This window comes from Nuphar pumila, chromosome 4 (assembly GCF_984573655.1).
Source record: "Nuphar pumila chromosome 4, dmNupPumi1.hap1.1, whole genome shotgun sequence".
Lineage (NCBI taxonomy): Eukaryota > Viridiplantae > Streptophyta > Magnoliopsida > Nymphaeales > Nymphaeaceae > Nuphar > Nuphar pumila.
Window position 1 is genome coordinate 106285218 of NC_143252.1, and position 11883 is coordinate 106297100.

At 37.4% G+C, this 11883-nt stretch overlaps 1 protein-coding gene across 1 annotated transcript in view; it reads right to left on the reverse strand.

Moving 5' to 3' along the window:
- Positions 1-3432: 3432 nt before the first annotated feature.
- LOC149840432 (uncharacterized protein At2g33490-like) overlaps positions 3433-11883 on the reverse strand; it is a 52923-nt gene continuing 44472 nt past the window's right edge. The window contains exons 9-11 of the mRNA XM_090004427.1: positions 6400-6453; positions 4447-5461; positions 3433-3673 (exon numbers count right to left, since the gene is read on the reverse strand). Of these exons, the coding sequence (XP_089860553.1) occupies positions 3669-3673; positions 4447-5461; positions 6400-6453 (1074 nt within the window). The 3' untranslated portion in view covers positions 3433-3668. The remainder of the gene's footprint in view (positions 3674-4446; positions 5462-6399; positions 6454-11883) is intronic.

The window sequence follows — 11883 nt, forward strand, 5'->3', positions numbered from 1 at the left end:
ATAGCGTCAATATAACAAGTAAAACCTAGTTTAACTACAAAAGAACCAAAACGATCATACCAGGCTTTAGGCACCTTAGGCACCTGTTTCAAACCATAAAAGACTTTCCTTAAGTGAAGCACCTTTCCAACAGGAACCTCATATCCAGATGATGGATCCATATAAACTTTTTCCTTAAATTCGCTATTGAAGAAGGCTTTCTTGACATCTATTTGATAAATAGGCCAACTTCTAATGGCAGCTACAATTATAAGGGTTCGAACGAAAGTCATCATAGCTACTGGAGCAAAAGTTTCATCATAATTTATTCCATATTTCTGAAAATAACCCTTGGCCACTAATCTAGTTTTATGTTTGTCTAAAGTTTCAACGGTTTTAATGGTGGTGGCTGAAAAATCTCAGATTCATGCAATTTTCTGTTTAACATTGTGATCAGAAGCTCACTTGCCACTACAACACAGTAGGTTTCTGCTAAGATTATACGTAAACTGCATAACTTTAGATTCACCTAGTTAAATAACTCCAACTTTAATAAACTGCACAGTTTTAGATAAGGAGTTAAATAAACTCCAGTTTTAACTGAGCAACAAGAGGTCAAATTGAGATGTACCATTCGCCAGGAATTGAACATCAAAACATGATTGTTTTCTAGTCAAACTGTGTCAACTAACAAATAAGCAAAATTTTCAACCGAGGAGGAATTCTCTAAGTTAGAGCTGCATAATTAGCTAAGCGTAAGTGTGAGATTGGTATCGTTCAAGCTTGATCCAGGCTTCCTCGTTTAGATGAACAAGCCTGAGCCTAGATTTAATCTCGTTTGCCTAAAAAAGCTGAGGCTATCAACAGACACAAAACTTACCTGAATTTGATACCAAAAGGTATACATTTCAATAAGATAGAAGAGATGAATAAGAACTCCATGTTTCAGTCAATACTGGACAGTTAAGTATTAAAAAATCAATGCATGAAATTTGTAGAACGCCATTATAGAAGCAACGCAGAGTAAGAACCAATAAGTTCCTCTCTCAACCGAGCTCTAAGTCCATAATCAGAACCAATCTCTAAAACACATGATTCACTAGTAAAACTAGGCAAAAGAAAAACTCGTATTTCCATCATAACCTACGAGAATCCAAACAAAACCGTCAAAATCAATCCAAAAGCGATCTCAACAGCATGACACATGAAACAAAAAGGGAAAAGAAAAATCATTAATCAAAACCTTAGATTCAACTAAAACGGCAAAAAAGGAGAAAGAGAGAGAGAGAGATGTAAACTCGAATGTATTTACGTGGAGATCTACCGTTACGATGAATCAAACTACTTGCAATCAAAGGAATCGAAACTTGCACTAAAATGCAATGGAAATAGTTCATGAAAATAACAAAGAAATTGCAAAGAAACAACTAGGAAGGAAAAGTTCAGAATAGGTTCCACTAAAAAAGCTCACTCTCTCTCTCATCTATTTATATTTGAAACCCTAATCCTAATGAATCTGAATCTGGCACAGATTTTCATGCAGACTTGTTCTGATATGATTGGACTGCAGTCTTGAACCCCAAGACATGTAGGCTAGGGCGAAGGAATGTAGGTGTGCCTCTGTTGTCCTCTCGTACTCTGCAGTCTTCTGAAGAGTACTCTCATATCGGTCAGATCTTCGATCTACAACTTGGTCTACCCAGGAATTGGATTCACCTTCCTCCGGGTCTCTTAGGTGATTTTGGACCTGCCCTACCCCTGCATCAGAGAGAAAGAGAGAATTGAAGGATCTGAAATGCGGACCGAGCATGAACTCTTCTGCATGAGTGGCGCTCTTCAGAGGAGAAGTTGAGGAGAGAGAAGCTGTTATTGCCTTTTTATAGAGAGGGAAGGGGGGGAGAGCAACGCCTCGTGGTTTGCAGGAGAAGGAATCGCAGGGACGATGGCTCTGCAACTTTGGCGGAGGACGACGATGTTGAGCTCAGTCTGGTTGCGAAGTGCGGGGGAGGACAACAGATCGAGTTTGGGTTGGATATCTCACCGAATCCAAATCCAATTAGTTGAACTCCAAAAAGCAAGTAGAATCCGATTAATAATTGGATTTCAGATTCGGATTGCAGTTTTATATGCGAATCTGACAGATAATCCGACCTGATTACATGTAAGATATATCCGATTAACTAATCTTAATCAGATCTAGATTGGGTTAGATCTGATTAAGTCAAGTTCAATAATGCCTATACCAGAATCAAGCCTTGGCCGTTTACATCCTTCGGCAGAGCCAGTAGCAGGGAGGGCAATTTTGAAAGTTAATAAAATTTTGTGATCTTAATAAATTAAAAATAAAGAATAAAAGACTTAAAATATGAAAGATTCAAAACAATGTCGAAAAATCTCGTGATATTTTGAACTGGTTTTTCCTTGAAAAAATCTTGGGCTATATAAAATATAAATGATACAAGAACATTAAACATACATTTTATTGCATTAATATCATGATAAAAGGTGATATTTTGAAAATAAGTTATAGTTTGAAACAATGTTGCCAAATTCGTATCGACTATCGAATCGTTGATTCTCAACTGAATCATACTGAATCGATCAACTTTCACTAGCAGTTGACACATGTCAAAAAAATATTAAAAAACCATTTTATAGCATTTTCATTGAAAAAACCACAATCGGGTCAGTTTCGTATTGATTTCCTGCTTACAATACTTTACGAATCCGTCGATTCAGGCTGATTCTCAACTGGACTTTGAAAGGGTGCATTTTCAGGTAATATTTCCGAAATATTGCAGAGATTTGTAATCCATATTTAAGTACTGATATTGAGATAGTATCATCATCAAATCGTCATATATTAAAGAATACATGTGCTTTAGCCCATCACAAGCATCTAATTACCATGAAGTCATTATGCTGGATTCACAAAACAAAAACATCCCGACAAAACTTGCCACAAATTTAATTTATTGCTTATCTGCAATATATCGGGGTTTTAAGTTTGCTCTTTTATTTTTCTTTGGCATCTTCATATTTTGAAATCTTATTATTTTAAATCAACCAATTGTCCTGATATTTTATGAAAAGAAAATTTCAATAATTCTCGTTGGGTTACGCTTGCCGGCAAGAGTTGTAACCATGAGAACATATGGGGGACCGGAGCGCACAGATTCTCAAATTTCACAGTTTTAGACCTTAGCCTTCAGAGTCTGCATAACATAAAACACAATCCAAGTAAACCTTGTATCAACAGCACAGATTAATGCTTGAACATTTTGCTAACCACATGCTTGCTGCTTCTCTGCTACAAACTCAAAGAAATATTGCTTTCCCAAATTAGCAGGTATATTTCAGATGCATGGCAAACCCTTTTACTCCCTCTTGATCATTTGCTGTGTTTAACATCTAAACTTAGTTTTCAGGTGGAACCGAAACAAAGAAAGTACATTGGAAAACTTTAAACATGAGCTTTCTCATTTCTTACTAATCCGGTACCTTACATACACCGCCACTTATAGACCTCATTATTATATCGATTCATTACTGGACAGAATTAATAGCTCATAGCAGTGGAAAGACCAAATGTGGATGGTACATAGGTTATTTACAGGGGGATCTTGCTCAAACCTCATCATGCTTCAGGCAAAGGGCATCAATACCAGCTGCTGCTTTGCACAGGCGGATCATTCTGCACCAAAGACAGAAACAAGTACAATTTCTCAATCGGAGATGACTATGGTTACTGAAATTTAGTAACTGCCAATACAAAAGGTTTATAAAACGATAATGTTCAAGTAGCAGCATGTTCCAATAAAACTATAACGCAAAAGGCATGCTAATTCACAAGGTGTTCATTTTTTTACTAAAGAAAAGTTAGCACCAATTCACAGCACAGTGGAATAGTTCTACTCAAAGCATCAGTCCGAATCTATTTACTCAACATTTAGAAACTGAATTCAGATTGGTCAGCTTTTCCCAAGGCACACTTCCAAAGATGTAATACAACCGAAGCAACATTACCCTCCAAGTGGCGTGGAGTTCCTACAGCATCACCCCAAGGGTTGCCTTGTCTGGAATTAAATTAGAGGTGTATTGTGTGTGTGTGTGTGTGTGTGTGTGTGTGTGTGTGTGACCTAATGAAGCAGGCATAGTAAATTTAGTTACAATGTCCAGTTTTAACAAGAAAACAACTAAATTTAATGAAATAGCAGCTCCATTGGGTAATAGTTGTGAAGCTATGCTGAATTCACATTAGAATCAAGAGCACCATCAACTCTTAAGATACATGAAACAGCTGAGTGATCAAACAGTGGTCTAATTCCCTAAAAACGACTAAGCATCTGCCAGATAGGAACAGGGAAACAAAGCAATAAAAGAAAAATAAAGAATTTGAACACCATCTGAATAAACACTTTTGCAGTAACAAGCATAGAGAAACAAAAATGAGAGAATCCAATTTACCTGGGGTTTTACTAACAGATCCCATGGTAGCTGGTGTTGTTCGGCTGTTCGGAAATGCAATTGGTGTCAAAGGAGGTGAAGAAACCTCCACACTCAAGTCCACAGGAGGAGGTTCTAGGTAGTTAGACAATTGTGCTCTCTGACCACCTCTTGAAGGTATTGAGAAACTGCGTGGCACTGTCCCAGGAGGTCTAGGTAATGGAGATGCTGTGGGTGTTGTCCTCACAGAATATTTCTCTGCCAAAGAACGTTGTTGACTTCTAGAAACCAAAGGGGCAGAATGGGCAACCAAGCTGGTTTTAGATGAAACATCATTCTTGGCTAAGCCTCCAGGCGGTCTTGGAAGCTCATGGAGCTCACTTATTTTTGGTGAAGACATAAGAGGAGGTGAAGAAGATGGAGATATTTTGGAGGATAAAGGTCGCTGAGATACTGGGATCCGTGTAAACATTCCAGATACTAACATAGGTTGCTCAAGAGAGGCTGTAGGACCACCAGCAGATGGAGTGGGTTTACTTGACCAAGGCTTACCTGTCAATGGGCCTGAGTAGGCTTGCCGTTTGACTTTTTTATTATCAGAAAAAATTCTCCAATCAGATTTGTGCAGTGAAACCCCCTCTCCTAAATGAACAGAGGCTCGAGCAGTGACGTTATTTGCATTGCTCTCTTTCAGTACTGAATGTGATTTTGACAAGCCCAGTGTTCCCGATGTTTGGTCAGTTCCATAATCTCCTGGTTGCTTTTTCGGTGCTAAGGGTAACGAATGGTATAACGTATTTGTTGGACCATTTACATTGCGCTGTCTTCCAGGAACTCTACCATCGAACATTGCATCACCAGGAGTTGGCAGCACATATGTGCTAAATTTCTTTTCTGTTGATGGCTTTATGTCTCTCAAATCTTCAGCAGTATCAATCTTCTTATCATGATGGGACAGAATGGGTGCTGATTGGCTACCATCCTTAGGCTCACCGATCACTGGATTAGAATCTCTCTGGACTTTTTCTTGATTTCCCTACAAAAAGGTTTAAAAGAGGAAAAGGGAGGAAACAAACAAGTTTCAAAGCTTCAGTAACCATATCATTACAGAGCTACAAACTCAGAGAAGAAATGTTAGATAAACAGAAGTGTAACATGGAAAAGAGATCAAACTTTTTAAAAGACAACAGGAATGATATAACCTAAAGATGAACCTGTCAACTTTGGCAGAGGCTCAGCCCTTGAGAAACTTGGTAGAGAAGAGAAGTAGAACTGATTTAGTTAGAGTTTGCATTACAATAGGACTGATATAACAAATGACCAAAATACCCTTCATGTCGTATACTTAACAGAACCTTCTAGAACACTAGTGGCAGCCGTGATGAATGTTAAACTAGCCAATGCCAAGAATAAAGCATACACACAAAAGCTAATTTTCCCTAATGAATCCAGATTTTAACATTTGTAAACCAAACTACACTAGTTTTTTTTTTGAAAGAAAACAGTTCCTTTCATTGAATCATCAATTACAGCTCAGTCATAGGGGACGAGGTGCACTAGTTAAGAATAGAACTTGCAAGACTTTTGAAGAACACGAAACATACTGCTGAAAGTGAGTTCCAGTTAAGGAAATAAGCTTCGGAGTTATAGGCAACATGATCTAGACTTGGACTACTTTCAAAACCATTGAAGCAGCACCAAATAGAGTTGATCTAATTTCAAAATTCTTTTTTTCTTTTGATAACTAGAGCTTGAGTTTTGTCTAATGTCTGCAAGTTATTAGCTATTTCAGTTCCAATTGGCACCACAAAGTTTCATAAAAGAGGTGGTTGGTCAAGCATTCCCTTATACTCCAGGTGATCTGACAACTGTGTATTAGCAAAGCATGATATCTTCGAATGTCCAAATTATAGGAAGGAACCAATTTCCATCTCCATGCTTAATAAACAAAGGATAGAATATAAAGACCTTTACCTGAGTGGATTCAGTTGGCATGGTTGGAACAAAGGTGTGATCCACATGATCTAGCTGCATGACCAACCATTGAGATTAATCACTTGAAACAAATGCATGCAATCAGCATCAAAGCAATTAGAGCAATCAACGCTAACAAAACATGCAACTGAATAGTATTTACGAGAGCTTTTCCAAAACCCACAAGATTGCTTCATAAAGAGTCCACATTCCACAACTGAACATTGCTATAAAATGCCAAGCAGATTATGAGACAAACTGGATGATGACTTTCAGATGGACTATTACAGTCCATTGAAAACTTTTAAAAAGTTCAAAAGCCAAAAAGCAATTGACCAAATTTAAGAGCGTAAGAAATTGCCATTTACGATCATCACTAAAGCAGGATTAATACTCCAAAGTAGGTGCACTTTTCTGCTTATAACAAATAAAAACCTTTTCCAGGCAAATCATAATGAAAGGAAGAAGCTTGATCACTTATAGGCTTCCAGATCAAGAATCATATTGGACAGTGACAAAAGGAACCGAGCATCTTGGTGTTAAGGACAATATTTGTACACAGGCAACCTTCATTGGGCATGACATCGGATATAAACATGGTTCATATCCAAAGAAAGGTGCTTGATTACTGCAGTTCATATAGTGTACCCCAAGGTTGTCAAGCAAGCAGAATGTGGGAAAACAGGTAGCTTAGCATGATATGAGTAAGTTCTAACAAGTTAAGCAAGTAGAATAAAGATGAACGGCAAGATAGGCCTGCTTATACCATTTCCCATGAGTGTTGATTGCAGACTTGTGATGAAGAAAATACATGGCAAGAAATGGAGCAACAACTTCATTTAAAGGAGCTAAATGGGACATGGTAGAATAGAATAGCATATAGAAACTAAATGCATCCAAAGAGCAACAGAACAAAGCTGAAGTAAGTGTAATGAAGAGGGGCGGAAGCACCAATAGAGCAAAAGCACTCTTTAAGAGTGACCACAATAGCCAAGAACACAAACACTAAAAGTGTACACACAAAACTCACAAAAGTAGAAAATGACTTAAAGTCATAAGTTGAATATTATGGAAGAAAGAAGAGGAGGGTGAAAAACACCTTACAATACAAGAGGAAAACCTCCTCTATTTATAGAGGAGGGAGTCATAAGGAAGGGACCACAAGGGGCTCCCATGTAGTCGTTGGGAGCCCCCAACGGTCATAAATCTGACTGTTGGGGCCCCAACGACTACATGTGTGCGGCCCTTGTGGTCTTACAAAAAGCTGAAAATAAAAAGGAAAAAAGAAAAAAGGAAGAAAAAAAAATATAAAAAGAAAAAAGATTACATGTGGTTTTACCAAAATACCCCTATCGGGTATTTTGAGGAAAGAAAAGGAAAACTGTATATATATACATATATGTATAAGTATATGTATATATATACGTATGTATATATATAAGTATATGTATATATATACGTATGTATATATAAGTATATATATATATATACATAATTTAACACGCCCCCTCAAACTTTACGGGGAGAAGACCGAAAGTTTGCCAAGAAGAAACATAAATCGTGGAGTTGGGAGCGCTTTGGTGAAGAAGTCAGCCAGTTGATATTCTGAAGTGACGTATGGTAATGTGATAGTTCCTCTGAGGAATTCATCTCGAACGTAGTGGCAATCCATCTCGATATGCTTGATCTGTTCGTGAAACGTATGATTGCTTGCAATGTAGATCGCACTTTTGTTATCACAGCAAAGCTTGGTGGGTGAGGAAATGAGGACACCCCCATGTCACCAAGGAGTCCTCTGAGCCACACGATTTCCATTGTTGTCATTGTCATAGCCCGATATTCAACTTCAGTGGATGATAGAGAGACCTTTTGCTGCTTCTTAATTCTCCACGAGATGAGAGATTCACCTAAAAAAATGCAAAGATCAGTAGTTGAGATACGATCATTGGGATTTCCTCCCCAATCAGCATCAGTAAAAGCAGTTAATTCAAGAGATGAGGAAGAGGATAAGAAGAGTCCCTTGGAGATGGTATTTTTGATGTATCGTACAATTCTCATTACAGCCGCCATATGAACTGTAGTAGGTGCGTGCTGAAACTGGCTTGCAGCATGAACTGCATGAGCTATGTCTGGACGGGTGATGGATAAGTAAGTGAGAGATCCAATTAATTGACGATAGGGAGTTGGATCCTCAAGAAGAACACCATCCTCAAGTCTCAGTTTTGCATTGATAACTTCGGGAGTCTCAACTTTCTTTTCATCAGATATTCCAGATTTGGTAAAAATATCTGCTGCCAATTTCATCTGAGATAAAATGTATCCTCGCGGGGGAGTAAGTCACTTCAATTCCTAAAAAATATCTCAAGAATCCAAGGTCAGACATATCAAAAGTTTCTTTTAGCATAGACTTCACATCATTTACCCCCTTTTTGTCATCCCCAGTGATGATCATATCATCAACATATAACAGAAGAATAACGATGAGATTACCTGTTTTCTTAACAAAAAGAACAGTGTCAGTATAGCAAGAAGTAAATCCTAAATTGATTAATACATTACTAAATTTATCATACCAAGCTTTAGGAGCTTGCTTAAGTCCATATAGGGCCTTTTTTAATTTCAAAATTTTACCATTTAAATTCATACCCGGAGGTGGTTCATGTAAACTTCTTCATTCAAATTTTCATTTAAAAAGGCATTTTTGACATCTAATTGAAAAATTGGCCATTTTTTAGCAGAGGCTATTGCAATAAGAGCTCGAACAATAGTCATTCGAGCAACAGGGGCAAAGGTTTCATTATAATCTATCTCATACTCTTGGGCATATCCCTTGGCCACTAACCTGGCCTTATATCTTTCTAAAGATCCATCGCACTTAGTCTTAACTTTAAAAACCCATCGGCATCCAATGAGTTTCTTGCCATTGGGTGGATCAACAATTTCCCAAGTTTGAGCCCTTTTAAATGCATTAAGTTTTAGTTCCATTGCTTCATTCCAATGGGCATATTGTCTAGCATCATTATAATGAGTTGGTTCATGAATTGAGTGAAGAGCAAGTAGACATGCCCGAAAATTTGGGGAAAAAGAATCATAAGATACAAATCTATTTGGTATTTTTGAAATACGATTTGATCTTCTATGAGAGGTTTCTTCAGTTAACTCATTTTGAGAGAATTTTTCAAGGGCACAAGGAGGATTACTTTCATTTCTTCTAGAGTAGACTTGTATTTGCCTTTGCACATTTTCTTGTAAATTTTGGTCATCATTTGAAGGTTCAAAAAAATCGTTTATGAGCGATTCACTAGATTCAATATTATCATTAATGACCATTTCTTGAGGCAATAAGTCAAATAAAAAGGAATAATCAATATCTTCATTTGGTTTATGCGAAAAACCATTTTCTTCTTCTAAGAATGTAACATCTTTTGAGATATAAAGTTTATTATTTGATATATCAAAGCATCGATAACCTTTTTGTTTTTCGCTATATCCTATAAAAATGCATTCAATAGCCCTAGAAGAAATATTATCATTTTTGTGAGTTAAAACAAAGCATTTACATCCGAAAATTCTTAGTCTTTTATAATCGGGAGACATATTGTAAAGTTTCTCAAATGGAGAAAGACCTTTTAAAGAAGATGAAGGAATTCTATTGATAAGATACGTTGAGGTTAGAACCGCTTCGGCCCAAAAAGATTTTGGACTATTTTTTGAGATTAATAAGGTTCTTGTGGTTTCTAATATGTCTCTATGCTTTCTTTCCGCAAGACCATTTTGTTGCGGAGTGTTTGGGCAAGAACGTTGATGGCAAATTCCGTTTTCTTTTAAATAGTTTTGAAATTCATTTGACATGTATTCACCTCCCGAGTCGGACCTAAGAATTGATAGATTTCCTAAAAATTGATTTTGACCATTGCATGGAATTCTTTAAAGAAAGAGAAAACTTCAGATTTGCGACTTAAGAAGTAAATCCATGTGAATCGAGTGAAGTCATCAATAAAGACCACATAGTACGAAAATCCTCCTTTGGACAAAATAGGGGAAGGTCCCCATACGTCGGAATGAACAAGTTCAAAAGGCCGAGTGGTGAAATAATTTCTTTGAGGAAATGTAGCTTTAGATTTCCCAAAAATACAATCTTTACAAGTCATGTGATTGTCTTTACAAGTATTGTTCAAAAAAGGAAAAAGAGACATTTTTACAAAATTTGGATGACCAAGTCTCTCATGCCAAATTCCAATACTTTTGTCCTTTACAAGATTGCAAGATGACTTAGATGGAAGAGTCAAAAAGTCCATAAAATAGAGATCACCCCTTCTATGGCCTTGCCCAATCAGCTTCCCTGACTGGAGATCCTGCACGGTGCAATCTTTAGGTGAGAAAGAGACTTTGCATCCATGATCGGTGATTTGGAAAACGGAAAAAAGATTTAGATTAATTTTTGGAACGACTCTTACTTTAGGAACAAAGAAGGTTTGAGAAGTTTTAAAATCAAGTGTCCCAATACTTTCAATTTTTAAAGATGTCCCATCGGTCGTAGAAACATAAGAAGATATGGGTTCGGAAAAAACATTAGAGAGTGAGTTTTTATGAGACGTCGTATGAAAAGAAGCACCAGAGTCTAGTATCCACGTACCTGGAGGTGATAAAGAGTAGGCGATGGCGGCTCCGGATGTTGAAGATGAAGAAGTCTTGAGAAGATGTTGGAGAACTTCGGAGATATGATTAAGAGTTTCTTTGATATCTCCCTCTTTGACACTTTCTTCTTCCTTCTTTAGAGAGTTTTCTCCAACCGTGGCCACTTTCCCTTTTAGCTTTGGGCAAACCGGTTTAATGTGACCCGGTTCATTGCTATAGTGGCAAATCACTCCCTTTCTATATCCATTATTTTTGTTGAAGTGGGGAGGTCTATATACTTTTACATTTGATCCGGGCCTAGAAACGGCCAAAACTTCATCACTCTTGATACTTAGGCCAAGTCGAGTTTTTTCTTGGCATACTTCGGCAAGGGCCTCTTCAATGGGTAAGGCTTTACTTCTATGGAGAAGAGATGCTCTAACTTGTTCATATTCCGGTCGTAGACCATGAAGAAATTGGAAAAAGTGCTCCTTTTCAATTTGTTCTCTTCTTAACTCGATATCTTCTGGAGCCACCCATTTAGGCTCCAGAAGAACAAGCTCATCGCAAAGAGGGGTTAAGGAGCTAAAGTAGTCACGGACACTCATATCCGCTTGTCTAGTGGAACAAATTTTTTCTTGACAAAAAAATTGTCGAGCAAGATCCTTTTGGGTATACATATACCCTTAAGGAAAAACCATGCCTCATTGGCTCTTCTAAATTTTGCAATATTTGCACAATTTTTGAGGTCCACATTGTTCATAAACCATGCCAAAATTTTGGCATGGTTACTTTCCCAATCCTCAATTTTGGATTGATGATCATTTATAGCTTTGATGCGTTCATCGCCATCTAAAGCTTTTTCAA